The following is a 21,922-nucleotide window of genomic DNA, read 5'->3' on the forward strand; positions in this document are numbered from 1 at the left end:
GAGGGCGGGCAGGCCGGGCCGCGTTGCCATGGCGACGGGCGGCCCGCTTCCGGGGCGGGGCGTGGCGCGCGGGGGCTGCCGGGAGCGGCATGGCGCGCTAGGCGGCGGCGGCGCGCGGGTGAGCCGGGCGGGGGCCGCCCTGAGGGGACGGGGGGCAGCGCTGAGGGGACGGGAGCGGAGACGGGCACCTGCGGGCGGCCACCCCGCTCTGCCCGCGGGTCTAAGGGCGGCGAGGCGCCGGCAGCCCCCGGCCGGTGGTTTCCGGCCGCGCTGCCACTTTGTTCCGTGCTGCTGGTGGCCGTGAGGTGCCTCGTTGAGGTGGAGCGGGGGCTCTCCTATCCCTGTTCGGCATTCCCGTTCACACTCCTTCCGCTAGCGCGCTGGCACCTTGGCTGTGTTGTTGGAAGTCCGTACTGGGGAAAAAAGGAGGAGCGAAGAAGAAACCCGTTGCTCCCCAGGGATGTGGTGGCGGCAGAATCCTGCCACAGCTCGGTCTGGACATCGCTGCCAGGCCCTTGGCACTGGGGCCCTTGGCGTGTCCCGTGTGGGGATGCGAGCTGGACTCGCTGGTGGGACCCCAACGAGCTCGGCCTGTTCCGTGATAAGCAGTTGTTTCTCCTCCCGAACCCCTCGGTGACGCCTTTTTCTCGCCTTCTCCCCCGCTGCAGAATCATGGACCCTAGCTTGCTGAGGGAGCGGGAGCTGTTCAAGAAGAGAGCCCTCTCCACGCCGGCCGTAGAGAAGCGCCCAGCGCTCTCCTCCGACTCCTCTGCTTCCAAGAAGAAGAAGGCCAAGGTAGAACAAGGGGGCTCGTCCAGCTCAAAACAAAGCACAGGTGGGTGGAAGTCTCCTGTCCAGCAGCTGCTTGGTTTGTTTTTTGCTTTGCCGCTGTTTGCCCTTAAACCGTGGTTTATTAATGTGAATAACGCTGTATCTGTGAGTTTTGCTGGTGGCTGTTGTCATTAATTCTCTTCAGTTACCATGTTTGTTAAGAAAGTCACTTGCGCAGTGTGAAAAACCCATTCCCTGCTGTGCACGTGTGTTAAGCCTCATCCCGTGGCTCCTTTGCTGTTGCTCTGTTGGAGGAATCTCTGCTGCCAAAATTATTGATGTGAAACTGTGCTCTGGGTGTGCTTTTGGGAACTCTGAGTTTCGGTGCTTGCTGGGCAGGCAGTGCCATTCATTTTGTCTGTGTTTGCCATGTTGGATAGGGCTTGGAGCAACTTGGTCATGTGGAAGGTGTCCCTCTGGTGGGCAGGCAGTGCCATTCATTTTGTCTGTGTTTGCCATGTTGGATAGGGCTTGGAAGGTGTCCCTCGGGCAGGGGGTTGGAACTGGGTGTTTTTTAGGCTCCCTTCCTTCCCAATGTCCCTCTGGCAGGGGGTTGAAACTGGATGATTTTTAGGCTCCCTTCCTTCCCAACCTGTTCAGTGATTATTTCTGGCAAGAGAGCACCTAAAACATTTAGGTGACTGTGAGTTGGAGGGTGTTCATACCTGAGAGGGATTTTGCCAGGTGCATCTTGTTTGGTTTGTTGTAATTAGCAGTTGTCCTTGTTTCACCTGGGAGCTAAGCTTTGCTGCTGAGCACCAGGCATTCCAGGGGTTTCTGCCCGATTTACTGAGGAGCTGTGGCATTTCCCTGGCGCTGATAATGAGTCTCTCAGTATCAAATAAAAAGTTAATAAAGCAGCACCAAAAATAGTGGGAGTGTGTGGAAAGCGCAGCACCGGGGAGAGGATTTGCTCCAAAAGCAGTGGCAGTTCTCAAGTGCTCTTTAAAGGTCAGATCAAATGCCAGGAGTTACTAAACCACAAAATACCCTGTTGTGCAAACTCAGTCCACGCTCATATTTTTAATAATACCACACGTGGCTCTCTCCTAAACTCCAGGAGAAACAACAGAGAAAAACATCAGGGAGCTTGGGAGGAGGGAAGCATCTTCTGTCCCAGGGGAAGAGTTGGGAGTTTGGGTATGTGTCTGCAGCTTCTCAGGCACCAAATGAAGTATCAGCTAGACATTCTAAAATAAATCAAGGGAGGCCAGGTTTCCATCCATCCCTTTTTGACACTCTCCAAATCAAACAAAATTCTGCGTGGAATATCCTAAGCTGCGTCACTGGGGCGAGTGGGGTTTGCTGGGAAGGAGGGATGGGGAGTCAGGAGGAGGGCAGAGGGTACAAACGTGAGCCTGATCTGGAGGATTTGAGCAGATAAAGAAGGTTTTGTTTGTTTCTGTGGCCTGAGGGTTTCTTTAAGTGCTTTTGTGGCTGTCAGACAATTCACTTCTACAAACAGGGACCCGGTGTGGCTCCGAGGAGATAAACTTGATCTTTTATGCCGCTGGCTGCGTTCCAGGCAGTGCCAGAGAGGTTCCAGGCTTTCTGCAGCACTTTTATGCTGCAGAGTCAAAATCTACTGCCTCAAAACCCGCTTTTTATTTCACTTGCCAGACTGGCAGATGCCTGTGGGGATATGTGGGTGTCAGAGACAGGAGGTGGAGTGAAAGCCTGATGTTGGGAAATCCCTGTCCCACCGCCCCAAAGAAGCAAAAACCGTGCAGTGGTCACAGAGGTGATAAAGGGAGTCACAGTGTTTGTGTGCTGGCACTGGTAAACTCTGGGTGTGTGGTGCCTCCCTCACTCCGTGGTTCTGTGCTCAGAGAGCCTGCCCTTGGCACTTTTTGGGGGAGGAGAGGTATGGAGACCGTGCTGATCTTCGTGAGACTGCACAGCTAAATCTGGCCTGTCTGTGGAGTCTGGCTGTGAGCTTCCCACTGCTCCTACAGTGGTTATTACACAGACATTGCTGTCGTTGCTGCGACAAGTTATTTGAAAAAATTCAAAGCTGGTTTACTCGGTTCAGAATGGGAACTGGAAAATAAATGAAATGGATCAAATATGTTTGTTTCATTTTATTAATCAGTAGTAAATTGTGGCTGTGGTCTTAAGACCTTTGTCTCAGTGGTCTCTGCCAAAAGTTGTCAAGAGCCAGAATCTTCAGGGGCTCTTTCAGGGGAAAGAATCATCCTGAGTCTTCCCTGGTACTGTGCAGGGGGACACCTTTTCCTTCTGTTCCTTCTGTTCCTTGTGCCCACACCCCTTCCCCTTTGTAGACCTGTGAAATAAAAAGCTGGGATGAGTCCCAACATATGTCATTCCATGTGCTTCTCAGGAAGGCGTTGCCAGAGCAGCAGAGGATGGCATGCTGCACGCACTGCCCTCTTGTGTGCAGCCATGATGGGCATTTTGTGGCAATGCTGCAAGTGTCCAGAGCATTTCCTTTTAGGAGAGAGACAGGATTTAATTCCATGCATCCTGTCTGATGCTGTCACACAGCAGAAGGTGACGTGCCATCCTTATCACCACTGGCATTGTCTTCATCATACATCTCAGTGTGGGTCCTGAATGATCTCGTACTCAGGGCATTGGCTTCCATCACTTGTGCTTTTGATTTTGAGCTTGAAGCATTCTCTGCTCGGGAAACTTCACTGTAAAAAGTGTGTCTGTGGGGATTTGTGACTGCAGGAGGGGAGTTTGCTTTTCCAGGTGAATCTCTGGACTAGCTCTGCTAGTTCATCCTGCCCTGGGTGTCTCCTCCTTGTGACTCCACCTCAACCAGGAGCAGCACGTGTCAGTTAGCAAGTCTTCCACTGTGTCCAGATCTTCTGGAGCTTAGTCATGCTCAGCCTGAGATGGGGATTTGATATATGTGAGAAAAGGGATCATTATAGGTACTATTCATAGCACCAAGGGTTTTTGGACATGGAGGGACTGTGAGGTGTGTTTCGTTTCCTTCATGACAGGAATGTTTTCTGGGGTTAATACAGTTAAATAACTTGTCCCACATGTAGCTTTGCTCTGGGACATTTCTGTGGGGGCTCAGGAGGGTGAAGGACTTGCCAGGAGTTACTGATGGCTACACTGTTGGACAACTGTTAGTTTGTAACTGCAAAACTTGAATGGTTTTAAAAATCGAGGGCACAGCCCAGCTACAGAGGGCTGGTGAGCCAGGGGTGTGAGAGTTCTGTGGCAAGGGGTGAGTGTGAACTCTGGTGTGAACTCTGCGATGTGTCAGCAGGCAGGTGAAGTCAAGTGAGATAAGTCAAGTGAGATTCTCTTGTGCAAAGTGCTGAAAGCTGCACCTGGGCTGGGTGCCATCCCCTTCTTCAGTGTGGGAGGTCTGTGGCCCATCTCCCTGCGTTCTTGGCAAGAACTCCACCAGTTCCAGTTTGCCTTTGAAAGTCTGGGGTAGGGATGGTAGATGTAGTGTGGTGGTTGCCGCAGAAGCAGCGGCCTTGGGGCAGAGAATTGTCCCTGATCATTCCCAGCAGGATTTTTGGGAAGGGTCACATATTCTGAAGGTAGGGGGTTATGCAGGTGTCAACACACAGAAACTGTTGGCCAGACTGCATATGAATTAAGGGGAGAAGAGTTCCCTGGAACTGGAAAAGTAGGGGAAGAAAGGGTCAAACTAGCCTTTTAGGAGGGCTAGGAAAGACCATTTTAGGAATACATTCCTTGTTGGCTTAGTCTTCCTCCCACCACCCTCTCTTCTAAAAGCAAGAAACCCCTAATAAAAAGTGCTGCCAAAGGCTAGAACGCCCCCAATCCTCTCCTGCCTGAAGGGTCTCTTGCCATTCAACCCTCCTGCCCCAACTTTTTTCTTACCCCTTGTCTGTCTGTCCTGTCCCTGTGTGATTGACTCGGTGGGACAGCACTGCTGAATATGATCAGACTGTTGGACATTTTATAAATGTTTTCTTCAGTTAAGCAACACAGTTTTATGCATGTTAGGCAGCATTTGTTGGGTCAGGTAGACAAAATCCTATGCTAGTCACTCAATATAAACAGCAAAAGTTCATCTAAAAACAACAATTGTCTTCCCTCCCATAACACTTCTTTCTGCTAAGCACTTGGAAAGCCTTTGCCAATTATTCCAGCTCGCATCCAGAGATAAAATTGCCGCCGTGGATATTTAAGTCCAAAAGAAAAAAGCACATGACTTGCTCGTTTGTAAGGTACAGGAGGCTTCATTCCTAGTGCCAGACCAAGTTCTCCAAGTGCAGGTGCTCCGTGCTTCCTACACCACCTCTGTGTCACGCTTCCTGAAGCTGTTCAGCATTGCTCTGACGGGATTGGGCTCGTTCTCCAAGTCTTTCACAGTTTTGTTTTTCACGCAGCAGCAGCAGTCCAGCAGTTCATACAGGAAAGCCAACACCACCAGGGAAACTACAGTGAAGATGAATATGATCAGGATGACAAAGCAGGCAGTGTTCCAGTTGTCATGGAAAGGATAAATTTTTTGCACTTGGAAGCCCAGATACTGGGAAATGGATGTAGTAGTCTCATTCCAGTGGGTGCTGTTGAGGGTTGCCATGCTTGAAGAGCTGTCTGAGTGTGCTCACTGGCACAGATTTGGGAGCTGAAACACAAAAACAAAGCTGTTGAGGACTCTGTCAGTCAAGGACACGCTGTGGTATTTATCACAAATTGGAGCTACTTAAATTCAGACTAAATGCTCAAAGTTTCTGCTAACATGGATTGTTGCATACTCATATTTGCTCACCAAAATATCATCCACAGACTTATACTCCAGATGTATAAGTCTGTGACAGACCTGGAACATTTATTTTGGCAGTGTCTGGTTCATGCAGGCATCATGTGGTGTATGTGATTCAGGAATGAGAGAGCTTTGCTTCTTTATTTCAATTATATGCACAGACAGAAAGCTTACAAACTAGATTTTCAAGGTGTGCCCTGGTTTCCACCACCTGTGCATCGTCAGCCTTGGGGCTGCCACTTGTGTGGTGTGAAATGCCTTGTTATTTTGGAATTCCCTGTCAGCACAGACTTGTTCATCTGCAAAACTCTCTGGACTTCAGCAGGGCAGATTGTTCATTCCCTGCTCTTCCACTGCTGAATAGCTTGTGCTGGAGAAATTTGGCTGCCCAGATGGCACTGGGAGCGTTTGGAAATCTTTGTGGTGCCGTAAGTCATTGAGGTGGATAACCAGGAAAACCCAACCCTTTCTGAGGAGTTCTTACTTCTTATTTTCAACTCTGCCTGAGCCTGGCTTGGCACCCAGCAGAGGAAGAGGCTGCTCTGTGGTGTGGGGGGAGATGAAGGAAGAAGCTGACTCCAGAAAACCTTGCCTTTGCTCAATAGTCTAATGCAATAAAAATTGTCCAAGGAGCTGCCGTAACTTCTGGTTATCTGCTGTGGCTGTAGGATGTGGTAATAACCTTTGAATCCCTCAGGCAATTTAAAACTGGGTGTGGGAGGAGGAGATCAAGGCAGGTCTCCATCTTTCCTTGAGGAAATAGGGAGTTTTTAGGTGGAACATGGTGGTGATGGTGTCTACTAAAGCAGTCTGAGCACCTGTCCTTATTTCTGTGAAGTTACTAAAGAAAAGGATATGGTGAAAACCAGGATCGTGCTGCCAAACCAGCTTGTGATCTATGTCTGATTTTTATTGTTCTAATATTATATTATACATTTTGTTCTTTACCCTTTTATCTTCAATGGATTTAAATTGAAAAAAAAGAGCTTTGTTGTTGGGAAGGTCCCTGGCATTAGCGTTCCACACGGACATTTACTGGAGCAGTTGCAGTAACTTACTGTTTCCTCTGTTAAATCTGTAGCTCAGTACACAAATTGAATATACAGTGTATGGCTGAGGTGGAGCGGATTAATTAAATTGTTGGTGTTTTGGTTTTTTTTTTTCCTTAAACAAAAGTTTACAGAGCAAATCCAAGCTAAAAATACTCCTGGCTTGAGTCAGGTCCTGGCTTCAAGAGAGTGGTTGGATTTGGTCACGGTGTGGGAAGGAAACTCAGCCAACCTGTTATGGGGCTAAAAGTCATGAGGGTTTTTGAAGGGGTGACTTGAAGACTTATTTCAAAATAATCCATGAGAGAAAGGGAGAGGGGGGAGCTGAATAAAAGGATTTGGAGTCCCCTTTGAGAAGTAATTAAAATAAGCAGGATTTAATTGTGTGTTTTAATGGCAAGAGGATACCTTTGGGAAAGAAAGGAGTTTTGTTTTGAACTTTGTAAACAGATTTCTAGGACTGAGAGTTTTGTTGGAATCTGTTACACGTAAGTTTGCTCGCTCTGTAAACACCAGGCACAAAACCAGACTGTTTCTGTGATGCAAAATTTAGTAATTTTTGGTGGGTTTCTCTCATTTATACTGCTCAAAGTGATGGAGATCTGTGGCCACTGGAGGGATTGGTCAGATCTGCTCCGTGTAGCCAGGACCCTTTGCCAGCACAGCTCTCTGCCAAGGCAGTAGCTCTGCTCCCAAGAGGAGAGGAGCAACTTGGGCACGGAATGGCCAGGCAGGAGCTGTGCTGGCAGCACGGCAGGGTGCAGCAGCCATTCCCTTCCTGCTCCAAAAGCTCCATCAGGGCAGCCATTCCCTTCCCACCCCACAGCCATTCCCTTCCCACTGCACAGGCTCCATCAGGGCAGCCATTCCCTCCCCACTGCACAGGCTCCATCAGGGCAGCCATTCCCTTCCCACTCTACAACCAGCCCATTCCCACTGCACAGACTCCACAGGTTCCATCAGGGCAGCCATTCCCTTCCCACTCCACAGCCATTCCCTCCCCACTGCCCAGCCATTCCCTTCCCACTCCACAGCCATTCCCTCCCCACTCCAAAAGCTCCATCAGGGCAGCCATTCCCTTCCCACTCCACAGCCAGCAATAGGGCAGCGGTTTGCACAGTGGAGAGATGTTTGTCTTTTTGCCAGGAGGTGGAATTTAATGCCCCTTGAAGAGGAGGATGATGATCTCCTTAGATTTGAACAGGGAGAGGCAGATAAAGATCAGCTGCTCTTTGTAATTATTGAAATACGAGGCTGAGGTAGCTGTTGCTGACTGTTCAGAATTAAAACAGCACTAATGAGGTTAGTGTCCTTGAAAGCTGTCAAAAATGGGCTGGTTTCCTGCAGTTTTACTTGTTTTGTAACGGCACAGGTCAGATTCGTATCATCAGCCAATCTGATTTGCAATCAAGTCAGCAGTTGTACGTATCCAAAATGCAATGAGTTAAATATTTAATGTACTAGGTTTTAATTTAAAAGCATTAGCATCTTTGGGCACTGCAGAGGAGCAGCTTTATTTGAAATCGTATTCATGGAGCAGAGGGAAATGACTGGCAGAAAATCCTTTTAATGCAGCCCTGAGGAAGCCCTGGTTAAGAAAGCACTGAGCAGGCATCTCGGGGTAAAAGCATTTACAAATCTCAGGTGCCTTCTAACCCGGCTGTTTGCCTTGTATCCATGGCTGCTCCAGTGTTTCCAAAGGGAACAGCTAGGCAGAGGGATTTTCTCCCTGCCCAGTGTATACCATGTTTCTAGAACAGGTTTCTCCCCCCCCCACACACACACAGATCTCTTTTAGGCAGCCTAATTTACGGAATACCCCCTGGGAGGTAACGCTGCTCACATTTCAGCTGGAGCTGTCTTTGTTTTAAGGAAAACCCTTTCGCTGTCATTTCTGTGAAAACACATAGAATCAATCACCAGGAGCGTGAGGCTGCAGGAAACCAGCCACCTCCCCTGTAAGGACGAAATCCATTTTGTTTACTGAATCTTGGCTTGTTGTGTTAGCTCTGCTGTAAGATGGAGTGGTCATCAATTTTCCATTAGTGCACAGATGGTGAAAGTGCTCGTCTGATCGTGCAAGACAAGCTCCTCCGCCTTCAGCGGGATAAACCCTGCTCAGCCCAGAGAAAAATCATTCTGATTCCAAGAAGCTTTTACAGGTTCTCAGCTTACAGGCATATTTTCTTTCAGTAATCAAGATAAACCTCAGAGAATGTTATAAAATGATACACACCTACCTCTTGTGTGAAAGGATGCTGAGAGAGCGCCGTTCTGGTCCCTTTTTTTAGTGCAGCCTATGGCACAGCTAAGATGGAGCTTTCCTTCCATTGGCCAGAGCACGATGCTGCTGACAACTTCCTTTGTGCTCATTTGCATCGAGCCCTCAACCCCAGGAGTAAATCATTCATAAGTGTGACTCTGACTGTCTGGAATGAGAAGCGAACGCCTCGCTGTTGTTGTTTTTTGGGGTGGGATGAGCTGGTTAGCAGAGGAGCGTGCTCGTTGGCCGCGACCCCGCTCTGCTTTGTGCTGGGATCAGCCGTCAAACCGTGACGTTTGAAGTGTTAGGATCTGCAGATTTCCAGCCTCACCGTGTGGTTAGATTCTCTTGTCATGGGCTGCAGCAAGCAGGCAGATTAAACCAGATAATCTTCCTGATTCAGTTCAAATCTGAGAGAACAAAAACGTGATAAGTTGTCTTAGCTGTTTGTTGTACCTCTGAATTTATTTTGGTCACTTCAGACCTCTCATTACATCTATGATTTTTCTATTTATTTATAAAATGTCCTACATGGACATTAATTTTTAATCTTAAAAGGGAATCCTGTAGGGGTAAATCCCTACGGGCCACATCTTCAGGGGGAGCTGGCTTTTGATTTTCCTGCTTTTAACTTAGTAACCAGAATAAAATATTCTTCTGTAGCTGGAGTTACACTGATATTTATGTGTTAATTTTAGAATCGTTGTGCTGTGTAAAAGCCTTTAAAATGATGTAATGTAACAGCTTCACAATTCTCTTCTTTTCTCTTGCTTCACTGATTTTTCCACAGAAACAATAGGAGCTCCGTATCTCTGAGATAACTGTTGTCCTGTCAGAAGTGCTTAGAAATCACCAGAGGATTAAACAATCCCCATGGTGACAAAGAGATGGTGCTCTTTTTCTGGAGTAGCTAAAATTCCAGAAAACTGTTGCCATTAGGTTTTGAGCAATGTTGTGCTGGTAATGAGCCTGTGGCTTGTGATAGTGGTTTGTGGATATTTGTGTTCAATGTGCTGTGCTAAGAGAAGTGGTCATTAACAACCCTGCAAGAACTTTTGAAACAAAATGATAGCAAACCTCATGATAAAGCCAGCCAGAGTTGACAACAGAGAGGGTTCTGAGTTATTGTTCCAGTGGTGCAACACACCAGGTTGAATTGGTTTGCATTTGTATGGCTCTGTTTAATAAATTCTCCACTGGAGCTACTTGAAACAATAATTTTTAAAAAAAAATCACAGCCTTCCTTTACCTGCTGTGTAACCACTGAGTGCCTTTGGGGAAGAAGGGAAGCTTTGTGCCCCCGTCTCAGCAGCAGGAAGAGATTGGTGGAGCAAGTGCAGTGCATTATTTCAGCGTGGATTCAAGTAGTGTAAATGATTATGGGATGTTAAGCCACCAAATTAAACGTGTTCTCTTGCGGCAGGAACTCTGCAGCCACTTGCTGCTTTCTTAACTTTTTATTTGTGGAGTTCTGCTCAGAAATGTTCCAGAGCTGTGTCCTCTGAGTCCCTGGGTATGGATCAAGATGTGTGCAAGGGCTCACCTGAGGGTGGCTGCTTCTGCCACTCCTGTTTCTGTCCACAGCTGTCGATTCAAAAGCTGCTGGAAGCAGAGGGAGAACGTGATGGAGCTCAGAGCCAACAGGAAGCTATCAAAGCACCCTCTAATTGTTCGTTTTCTTTCTTTGTAGATCACAGCAATGGATCATTTAACTTGAAAGCCCTTTCAGGGGGCTCTGGCTACAAGTTTGGAGTCCTTGCTAAAATAGTGAATTATATGAAGGTATGGTGTTTTGGTGTAAAATAACACTGGTTTTAAATACTTAAATTATTTCTTGTCTTGTAGTAGCTGGAAAATGCTGAATGTTTCAACCTCTGAAATTCTTTTACTGCAAGACTGAGAATTTCAAGAAACTGCTTGTTAAATTCTAAGTGCTTCAGTAAATGAAATTGTCAGCATATTGTTCCATAACAATAACAGTTGTTCCTGATTATCCCAGGTCACTTTACCACCAAGATAATGGGGTTTATTTGCAGGAATTTCAAGATGCTGTCAGGTTTTGGGATTCATGGGCTAGTGATCAATATAAAGTGTAATTTGGCGCCAATCTCAGTTACTTTTTGGTGCCTGAGTTGCTGAATAAAGTGAGTACAGAACTGTAAGAGATCCTGTTTGCTTTTTCAGACCCGGCACCAGCGTGGTGATACACATCCATTAACCCTGGAGGAGATACTGGATGAAACACAGCATTTAGATATTGGACTCAAGCAGAAACAATGGTTAATGAGCGAGGTAAAGAAAACACATGTTCAGATTTCCATTAAGGAATTCTGAGAAACCTGGATTACACACATTTGTTAAATTATTCAGTATGTAATCCCTCCTTCAAGAAACTACTCAGTCAGACTGTAACATTCCTTGATGGCAGCACTACAGTGTTGGTTGTGGGGAAAACTTGACTTTACTGAAGTCTTTCAAAAGGTAGCTCCAGGCATCTTCCACAATGAACCAGAATATCAGAATGGAATGGAAGAGCTCCTCCCAAGAAGCGTATATAAAATAATCACTGAGCTTTTGCTAGATGAGAAAAGGTAAACAAATACCCTGCAGCACCAAAGTTGAGTCCCTTCTCTCTTAGAGGTGCTCTGTGTTGTGGTGAGTTATGCCTAGGCTGGTGGGTCTAGGATCCAAGGATTTAGAATCTGTTTAAACTCAAAGCTCCATCCTGGCAGCTGTAACGTGTGGTTCATGTGCTCAAAAGCACAGCAGGAAGAGAGTAGTAAGTGTCTGCACTGTTTCAGGGCTTGAGATTTCTGTCCCTGTTACAGGCTCTAGTCAACAACCCGAAAATAGAAGTTGTGGATGGGAAGTATGCCTTCAAACCCAAGTACAACTTGAAAGACAAAAAGGCTCTGCTCAGGCTCCTGGACAAGCACGACCAGCGAGGGCTGGGAGGAATCCTTCTGGAAGACATCGAGGAAGGGCTGCCCAATGCACAGAAAGCCATAAAGGTGAGGAACACCTGGCTGCAGTTCAGCTTTCACTTCTCAGAGAGAAGAGAGAGGCACTAAGAGTTTTCTCATGAGCCGTTTCTGTTCTTCTGATAACTCAGAAGCCATTTCAGCAGATCTGATGTTGTGGCCTTCTCTGTATTTCATCCTGATGTTCAGATTTGCCCTGGTGTCTCAGCACAGCTCTCAGACAAAAGACTCCTGATCTCCCACATTCCAACTGAGGCATTTAGTTCTGCTTTCACACCTTGACCTCAGTCCTCTGAATCTCATTTTTGATTTATTAGTGTAGCCATGTGTTTCATGGCCAGTTACTTTGCAGCTTCTCCGGTTTGTTGTTGCTTTTGTTAGCACAAGGTCTGGCTCTGTTGGAGTTGGAGACCTTCACCTTGGAAACGAAGTGATTTTGAGCTGTTGTTTTGCATTTGTTTTTGAGGCTTTAGGGGACCAGATCATCTTCGTTAATCGCCCTGATAAGAAGAAAATTCTTTTCTACAACGACAAGAGCTGTCACTTTGCTGTGGACGAAGGTAGGTGTTGTTTCACGTGGGTCTCCATGACAGTTGATCTGAATTCACCTTAAGCACCTCTGTGTATAAGCAGCCTTCAGGTAGAGCAGTTTTTTTGGGATGTAATGAAAACAACTAGGAGGAGAGCACAGACCTGGGGCAGTGCTGCTGCCCAGGGCTGGAGTGGATTTGGGGCTTCACAAATTCAGCGTGTTTGCTGTGCCACAAATAGTGGTAAAATCCTCTGGTGCCATTTTATGCACAGAAATCAATTACAGAAATCAGGGTGTGTTCCAGTAAGGACATAAATGCCAACTTCAGGTGTCTGTAAATGCAGAAAGGGGAAGGCAGTCTGTGTCAGAAGATCTTATTTTGAATGACTCAGTGACACTGAACACTTTCTTTTTTTAATGTATTGTTCTTGTAACATGACACATAAAGCCATTGCATCACACAGCATCACATTATGTATGGTAAAAAAAAAGAGTTGTGATACAAATTTGAACTGCTCTACTTAAAGGACCACAGGAGGATGCATAAAGGTCTTTCTTCCTTGCCTGCCTCCAAGGGAATCTTAATTTCCAAAACAATTTAGCAACTGAAGATGTGTATCATTAGCTATTGGTTATGTACTGAGAGTACACACTTGTAATCTCAGTAATAATAACTTTGTTTCACAAAAGTGATTAAGTAGAGGTGACATCTACAGCATTTAAAAATATGAAAATATCCCAAAAGATTGAAGTGAATTTCTTTTTAAACTATGCCTTCTGTCATTTCTTGGTAGGGGCAGTGAAACTATATGCAAAATGCAGAATGGATTCACTGGGGAATTTCTGATTTCCAAATGGTTAGGAGTTTACCATGAACCCTGTCCTTCTGTTGAGGTAGTGGCTCTTCAGTCCATCAGCCCACAGTTTTTGGGGGCCTGAACATGGCCAAAACATTTAGAAATCAGTGCTCTTGCTGTAACTTTTGAGACAGAGCTTTTAAGTTTTAGCCACTGGTTATATCATAGTCGTGTTGCTAAATGAATGTTTTTTCTTGTGCAATTCTTTCCAGATAACAGGAACCCCACCATACTAAAAGAGTTATCAGAGGGAGGTCTCTACCCCGTTGCTATTAGCTTGTAATAACTCCAGGATTAGCTGTGAAATTTCATAACAGAGCCCATTTTGTTAAGATGTAGACAGAGGCATCAGGCAGCCAGGATGAATCCCGGGCTCCTCTTACACAAGATGTGTTGTAGCACACCCGTGATGAGCAAGCAATGCGAGCTGTTGCTGCCAGAGGCAGGACGAGGTTAAAAAGCCCCTTTAAAACGCCTGGTCTCCTGCTGAAGGAAGGCATTTCAGCCTGCAGTGTGTGTCCTGAAGGGATCCAGCGTTTGTAGTTCAAGGTGGCTCTGCTTCCTTTTATCCGCAGGTGGCAGCAGCTTCCCATCCGAGCCAGAAGTGATGTTTTGTTGTTGCTCAGTTCCCGCTGGTTTTGGTTTTCCTTTTGATGCTTTGTTCTGAGAGGGGGCAAGAATATTTTCTCTTTTGTCAATATTATGATCCACCTGCGTATGCCACAGTGCTGGAAACATCCCTGAGTAGATTCACTCACTCCCTGCAGCTGGAGCAGGTCCTTTTTCCAAGCCTGTTATCCTGTGACGAAGGAAACCCATCCTTCCCGAGCAGCTTTGCTGTAGGATTCTTTCCAGAGCAGCAGAAGGGTGTCTCTTAGGGAGTCACTGGCACAATGTCTGTGCACAGGACGAGCTGTGACACGTCTCTGCCTTAGCAATGCTACCGCAGCTCATTATCTCTGGCAACGTTAAAATGAAGTTTTTTTTTTAAAAAAGGCTGCAAAATAAGCCTTGAAGTGTTGGCAGGCTCTTTGATCTAGCAGCCGATGACAGTTCAAAATATGTTTCTAGTTTCGTGTTTATCCTCAGAAATAAGGGCTCTGTGCTCCTCGGTGCCGGATGACATCCCAGCTCAGAACATGTGTTGGCTGAGGGTGATAGCCTTGAAGAGTCGGGTGTCCTCTCCCACTGCTGCCTGAGCCAGGGCAATTTGGAGCTCTCTGCCTGGAGGACCTCCTTTCTGGCAGTGCCTGCCTCTGCCCTTGAGGGCTGAACAAGCTTTTCTTTCTCCCCCTGTGAAAATAAATCCCAATGTATCGCAGCAACGGAGCGCTGCCTATATATCGTGATCTCAAGGGTACTGGAGAGGGTTTTAGCAGTAAGGAACGGCTTTTGTTCTTCCTTTTATGTGATTAGCCGAGGAAGGTTCAGATTGCATGTGTTCCTTCTGGACTTCCTGCCTAATTAATCTACTGTCAGTGGTGTGGAGCTGAAAGCGTTTATAAAAGCAGGGCCAGATTTCAGGTGCTTCAGCCAAGCGCTGCTTTTTTGTGCTGGGGGGGAAGCACTTTGCATGTGAACAAGGCTTTCACCCCTGTGCTGAATGCTGAAAGGCCAGTTGGATTGCCTAACTGCTGGAGATGGTATCTTCCCCAGCTGAATGCACTATAGGAAGGATTCTTTTGCTGAAAAATTCGGCTATTTAATTATTTTTAAATTCTTCCCAAGCCTTTGAAGGGCTTTAGAGAATGGCCAAAGCTTCTTAAATTAAACACTGTAAGAACTGCTTGGGATCAGTGCTGACTTACACCTGTGGTGCTCCAGGGACAGCACAGATTTAGCATCAAGCACCTTTTCCTTCTGGTATAAATCCAGTGCTGCTTTCCCTGGGACTGTTAGGACTGTTGTTTCTTCCCTTCTGCACTATTATTGTCTGGTTTTGTCCTTTGCTCAGCTTTTGGCTTGGCTCACTGAGGATTTTTAAGCTGTTTTTAATCTCTGGCAGATTTTATTACCTGTGTGATGTATCAGTTTATCTCCACAACCATCTCAACCTTTCTGCAAGAGCAGGTGAGGCAGTCAGAAGTGCTGGATAAGCCTCTCCAAAGTCACCAGGCAGTCATTTACCCATGACTTCATTCCCCAAATGTAAGCATTTACAGAAAGGAAGTGTGTTAGAGTATAATCACTCAGGGAATGTCAGTGCAAATTGTTTTCATCTATGAGGCACCTCGTGATGCTGTGAAATCAAGGTAACTGTGCATCCCTTACCCCTTGGGTGTTTCAGAGAGAGAAGGTGTCTGCAAAATCTTTGTTATGCTGCCCTCTGCTTAGCTCTGGGTTGGTTCCTGCTGGTCAGAGCTCATTGTTCTGAGTTTTGACTGCATGTTGCTGGAGATGTCAGCAAACATTAAACTGGCTTTTCACCAGCTCCTGCTCTCATTTCCTCCTCTCAGTACTCAACAGACCAGAATTTAGCTCTCTGGAGGAGCAAGAAAGCAGCCTGTGAGTAGTGTTGATTCTGTCCAGTTTCTGAGTTAACATGTTTTAGTGATCAGACTTCAAGATATTGTGTATAGGATTTGTTCATGACACTTGCCTCAGTACTGGGATCACAGCTCTCTGCCTCTTCTCAGGAAGGTCTGCACTGGAATCAGGACTTGAAAGCTCTGTGAAAAATGCAAATCTCCATGAGGGTTCAAAGCACCTCTGTGGCTTTGACCAGAAACTCCTGGAGATTTGTCCCCTGGGGATTTTTTCTGGGCTCTGTCTTGTCAGAGCAGCCTAAGCCGTGTAGAGATTGTCAGCTTGCCTGAGCACGGCCTGCTGCGGTCAGGTGAAGCCTTGCTGTCTTTTCATCCTCCTGCAGCCATTTCACTTCCATTCTGGCTGATGGATAAAATAATTTAGTGACTCTGAGAGCCAAGTCTCACCTTTTCTCTGCTGTGGCGGTGTCAAGATCACCCAGCAGCGAACAGAGCACGGAACAGGGAAATCGAATGTGCTCTGTCATCATAATGGCTGCAGGCACCGCAGGAATGCGTACATCCCAGCCTGTTCTCCATGGCTGGCTGGAGCAGGCCAGCATGGGGGCTGCCTCCTGCTCCAACCATCCCCTGGCACTCCTCACAGCGGCACTGAGCTCCTTGTGCCCTGTGCACAGAGAAAAGAAAGACCTGGTGAAAAATGGTGTATTGAATCCTGCCCTAGGGGCTGCCTTCTGCCACTGTTGTCTGCTCTTCAGACACACAGCAAAGGCCAGCACTTGTGATTCTTCTCAAGGAAACCAGGAAAAATCTTTCCCTGTGTCAGGTCAAGGGTGTATTTCCTGAGGTGCAGAAGTGCCACAGCTACAAATGCAGATGGTTGTTTCTGCAGAGCTGTAGTTATTGGCAGCTTTTCCCACAGGTTCTCATATTTCAGAGAGGATGTCACAATAATTCAGAGAGTGTATTCCCAAGGTCTAAACTTTCCCTGGCTGATAGGGGCATAGTCCTTGGAGACTCGAAAACCTGACAGGTAATGTGTAAATGGTTCAATGCCAGCCATCCAGCTGCTCTCTTTCTTCAGACCTTGCACTTAGCCCGGTGTCTGGTGTTACACCGAGTCAGTTTTGTGATGAGGTGATGGATGGATCTCCCTTTCCTTCTAGATGACACACCAAGTGCAGACAGCTCATATGCACTGAAGGGTGGCAGCTCCCTTTGCTTCTCCACCTTTATCCTGTACTTTTAGTTCCAATAGGGAGTTTTTCCATGTTGTTGTGACTCCCTCTTTCCTGAGCAGTGAAGTATTTTAAAGCCCTACATGGAGCCCCAGCATAAGGAGAAGTTTCTTTTGCAATTACAGCAATGAAAGCAGTAGTGCTGAAAGCAGCCTGATTTACGGAGGAGTTTTTAAATGGAGTTGCAGAATATGATATGGTGACTCTGGTGGGGCCAATTAGTGGATTAAATTGTCTGTATGTAAAGTCCATTCTAGCTCTGCAGTTTTGGATCTTGGTGCCTGTTCCATTTGTATTTCTTGGCCGAGTTTAAAAGGTGGACGTGAAGCTGGAGTGGTGTTATAACCATGGCACTACAAGAAATGCAGACCACTGTAGTTAGATATTAACTGTGATCTGCACTTCTGTGCATGCTGATCCCTGAAGAGCTGACCATTTATTTTCTAGTGTTTAATTTTTCACTTCTGTTCCCCAGAAGAATGTAGACCGGTTTAACCTTAAGCACCTACCCTCAGCTTCCTTTTTTTTTGCACCAGGGTGTATTTATCCATACATCCTGAACTCTAATGAGGAGACACATTTGTATGCAGCAGGATATTATAAATAAGAGGACAAACCCTCTCCACCTGCTGCAGCGGGATGAGGTGAGGGATGAGCTGTGATAGCAGGCACCGCCAGCTACGCTGAAAGCCTGGAAACCCCCTCAAAATGGATGAGCAGATGGAGAATGTCTTGACTGCAGTGTCAGTCCTTGCATTAAGGGATGTGCACGCTGATCCCAGGGTGCTGGATAGCCTCTGTGAGAAGCAGGCTGTGAGCTATCTCCCTGTAACCAAACGTGGTGTTTTGACAGGTTTTGGTTCTCTTCAATACCACTGCATTACCAAAAACAAACACTGTCATTCCTCACTGGTGAAATTCCTTTCCTTTGTTTCCTGGAAAGCTGGGGCAGCCTCTTACTGTTGGCAACAGGAAGAAGAGGAACGCCTGAGACTCGAAGCACGTATTTGCATAGAAAAACAAGGTGCTTTAGGTAGGGAATCGTTCCAAGGGCAGGAACCGGGTGGGTTGGTTTTGTACACTCCCATTTGGTTGCAGCGTGCCCAGAGCCAGGATACCGGTGCCAAGCGGGCACTGGAGCATCTCATCCCCTGCTGCACAGGACAGATCCTTAAGCATTCAGAGGTTGTGGTTGTTTTGACAACTGTATACTAAATATATCTGGAAATAAAAGGAAAAATTTACTCTTGCCTTGCTATGTGTGCCTCGTGTTTTATTTATAGTTTGTTAGCCAGACCTGCTGACAGGATGTATCTTAACTCCCTGCCTGGGGAATGAAGGGAGGTAGGATCGTACCAGCCGCTGCCTGGAGAAGGCATTCCAGAGGCTCTCTGAAACTTTACGTGAGGCAGAAAGTGTGCAGGCAGATGGCAGCTGCTCTAATTAAGACTTACTGTCTCTGTCTGTTTTCCTGCTGCTGTGGTTTTTAAGGTGTCTCTCTTCTTTTTAACGCCGGAGGAATTTTAGTACTTTGTTATCTGTAGAGCACGGTGTGGATCGTATTGCGGTGATAAACGAGCTCAGAGCCGCTGAAGCAAATGTCTTGAACCTTCAGTAAATTAGACGATGGGATGACGAGTCTCCCAAGTCGGTGGCAGCTGAAGATGTGTAAATGAACTTGCCAGTTATGGTTAGTGATTGCCCTTCATCAGGATCTGTGAAACTCATTCACAGCCTACACAGCTCTGGAGATCTCAGGCAAAAAGAGACTCCGCAAACAAACACGAAAAGCATAGGCTGCCTCCGGGTGCTCCTGATGCTCGAGTGCAGTTTAGCTTGAGGGTGTTTTGTTGTTGTTTTGTTGGTTGGAGTTTCATCTTTTCGGGTTTGGGGTGTTTTTGGCAGTGCATCAGCGTTTGGAGCGGTGAAGGCTGTGCTGAGTGAGTGCCTGCTGGCAGTGACAGACTGACGTGCCAGAATGTTTGAGTGTTGGAAATCAAGTCTCTCTCCTTCCCTTCCTTGGGGGGGGGTCTTTGCCCAGGGTTTGCTCGCTGCGATATAAAACCGGGTTTGTCGTTTCAGAATTCCAGAAGCTGTGGAGGAGCATTCCTGTGGATTCTATGGATGAGGAGAAGATAGAAGAGTATCTGAAACGACAGGGTATTTCTTCCATGCAAGAAACCGGACCAAAGAAAATAGTAAGAGATAGAAACTATAGATCATCCTAGGAAATCCCCCCCTTCCTGATCCCTCAGTTAATTCCAAAACGTGTTGGTGAGCCTATGCACAGCTTTGTGGAGCTTGGGGGACTGTGACCAGTGTTAAAAACTGAAAAAACCAAGTGCTGCAGCCAGCAGTCAGTGTTTTTTTTTGACTCGTTAGAGCCGGTGTAATTAATCCGAGCAGCATCAAAGGGAGGGCAAACTCCAGGAATCCCCGTGAGCTCCACAGTGGAAGATTCTGCTTGAAGCTGTACAATGCATCTAGAGGAGTAGTATTTTGGGAGGAAGGTGGGGAGGGTTTAACTTTTCTGCTGAACAGCTTTGAAGTCCTGATGGGATTGCAGACAGAACTGTGGGACATGTACCTGCTTCTGTAGCCACACTTAAGAATGCCAGCTTTACTACTGTGCCTGGGATATCGTGGCTCTGCTCTGTCCCCAGGGTCATCCTCCTGCCTGCATTGGAATTGGATGCTGTTGCTTCTCCAGGAGCCAGCACTTCCCTTCCCTGCCCACCCCTGGTTCTGGCAGAGCTCATCCTTCTCAGCAGCGGTGTCGCACGTCAGGTCAGATGTCACACATCTTCTGAGTCCTGTTTGTTTCTTCTTGCAGGCTCCCATTCAGAGGAGGAAGAAACCTGCTTCTCAGAAGAAACGCCGGTTTAAGACTCACAATGACCACTTGGTTGGAGTATTAAAAGATTACTCTGATGTGGTTCCTGGCAAGCAGTGAGCGGTTGAATTCTGGAGCAAACGCGCGTTTCTAGACGGGCTTTCTGCTGCTGGGGCTCGGTGTCTGCTCACACAAGGACTGACTGTATATAATAATGTGATGTGTTTCCCCCACCCCAGCAAGTGCCGAGGTGAAACAGGTCAGTTTAAGAGCAAGTATGAGCTACTAAATTTAGAGGTTAATTTAATTAGCTAATGGGAAACGTGTCTTTGAGTAAGAGGTTCTCACTAGTTGCCTGTTGGCATAGGGTGATAAATGGTGCTCAGCATGTAATGCAGGAATTCCTGCTCAGTGCTTAACTCTGCTTTTACATTGCTTAATGGGTATTTACCTGGAATTACTTACAAGGGGCTTTCTAGAGGGATTGAAGACAGCATTTGTTTTACCTGTTTCAGGAAAACATTTTCCTAAAATCACTGCAGGCGAAGTTTCTTTCACAGTCAAATACACCCACGGTTTGTATGCTTCTTCCTTGCCATGGGACTGAGCTTTACTGAAAAGCGGTGATATCTGAGACTCAAACTCAGAAAACCCCCTGCTCCCGAAATCCCAGCAGGCTGTGGGATGGGGTGCAGCCAGAGCTTCCTATTGTTAATTAGGAATTGCTCTCGGCGATGTCTCCTCACTGTTGTGGATACAAGTGTGTTGCACCTTCTGCTCTGTGCACAGGAGGGAAATAAAACGACGGTGTAATACTGAAGTTGTTATTTTTTTCTTTTAAGTAATAAATTTACAACGCAGGTTTCCAGTGTTGCTTCCTTAAAGAACGAGAGAATCGGCAACTTTTGTGCTTGTTGCGTTTTCCTTTTCATGGAGGTAAAGCAATCTTTGCTATATTTTTATCCTCTCATTGACTTGCTGTTCTAGGCTAACGCTGTCATCTTTTTAATGATGCCTGGGGAGAGGGGAGGAACCACCTTAAATGCAAGCTCCCTGGTGTTCTGTGCAGCACAGCCTTACGTGGAACGTGGCCAAATCGCGTCCTCTCCACAACTTATTTTTATGTTCCGAACCAGAGCCGGTCAATGCTGATCCTGTTTTCAGGGCGCTGCAGGAGAGGAGCCGTTTCTGTGTTCTTCCAGGGTTAGGATCAGAGATAAAAGAGGTGCCTGCAGCTCCCCACCGAGGGCACATCAGCTCGGGCTGCTGTCTTGCTTGATGCAGCCGGGGTCGGAGCAGAGGCCGTCGGATGCGGACACGTGAGCAGATGAAGAATGAGGCTTTGTTGCTGTGGCACTGAACGAGTTTTCTGTCAGCTTGGGGAAATATGCTTCTGTAAGTGCAGCGTTTATCCTCCTGGTTTGAAAGGCTGCTCTTCTGAGAAACAGGCAGTGCTTCCAGCCTTGCACTTGTCAGCCCTGTTTGAGGAGCTGCCAAATGCTCTTAGGAGGTTTCTTCTATTATTTTTTAACACATATATATATATATTTCATGCTTTTTAAATATATATATATATAAAAAAAAAAGTGTGCTGCTCCAGATGGTTTTGAAACTCTTTTTCTTTCCTGTATCTTGCAGGTCAGCACAAACAATTCCTCTTGGCACTTTTTAGGTTTGCATTACAGCTCTGCTTTAAGTACCTGCAGCACACTTGCAAAACTGTGTGAACAGTTTTGCTGTCTTTACCTGCAAAACTGTTCACCTCTCTTCTGACATCTTCACTGAAGGTAAAAAAGGTTCCCTTCCATCTGCTGCATTTTTGAGCAGTGATCTTTTTGGTGGTGGTGCTTGGATAACAGCAGAGCTCTGAGTTGCCTTTCCTGCCTTTGGAGAGTCTCATGGAGTAACTTCCCAGTTATCTTACATAACACTGCCCTTTCCCTGTGAACCAAAGCTGGCTGTAAGGTAGGCTACCTGCTTTGTTTCTCTGCTCAAGTGATTAGGATAATAAGAGTCTGAGGCTGAAGAAAACGCCTCCAGCTACTTTGAAAGATTAAAAATATGCGAGATCAAAAAACAGGAGAGAGGAAAGGGAAGGTGACTGTGAGCTCTGTGTGCTGCAC

At 46.6% G+C, this 21,922-nt stretch overlaps 2 protein-coding genes across 3 annotated transcripts; one reads left to right on the forward strand and one right to left on the reverse strand.

Annotated features, from left to right (window-relative positions):
- The first annotated feature begins 67 nt into the window (after positions 1–67).
- Positions 68–20,660, forward strand: GTF2E2 (general transcription factor IIE subunit 2). 2 transcript variants are annotated; one of them, XM_041459376.1, is made up of 8 exons: positions 68–118; positions 669–835; positions 10,563–10,654; positions 11,057–11,164; positions 11,701–11,883; positions 12,320–12,413; positions 19,049–19,164; positions 19,800–20,660. In XM_041459376.1, the coding sequence occupies exons 2-8, from the start codon at positions 673–675 to the stop codon at positions 19,917–19,919; spliced, it is 876 nt and encodes a 291-aa protein (XP_041315310.1). In that variant the 5' UTR covers positions 68–118; positions 669–672; the 3' UTR covers positions 19,920–20,660. The 2 variants fall into 2 exon arrangements, with proteins under 2 accessions (XP_041315310.1, XP_041315311.1); XM_041459377.1 differs by lacking the exon at positions 68–118 and adding an exon at positions 179–318.
- Positions 5,081–8,981, reverse strand: SMIM18 (small integral membrane protein 18). Its single transcript, XM_041459378.1, has 2 exons — positions 8,850–8,981; positions 5,081–5,422 (listed from the first exon to the last, which is right to left on the reverse strand). Exon 2 carries the CDS (start codon positions 5,375–5,377, stop codon positions 5,081–5,083), a length of 297 nt encoding a protein of 98 aa, XP_041315312.1. The 5' UTR covers positions 5,378–5,422; positions 8,850–8,981.
- Positions 20,661–21,922: the final 1,262 nt, after the last annotated feature.

Source organism: Pyrgilauda ruficollis, unplaced genomic scaffold (assembly GCF_017590135.1).
Source record: "Pyrgilauda ruficollis isolate IOZ18807 unplaced genomic scaffold, ASM1759013v1 scaffold134, whole genome shotgun sequence".
Taxonomy (NCBI): domain Eukaryota; kingdom Metazoa; phylum Chordata; class Aves; order Passeriformes; family Passeridae; genus Pyrgilauda; species Pyrgilauda ruficollis.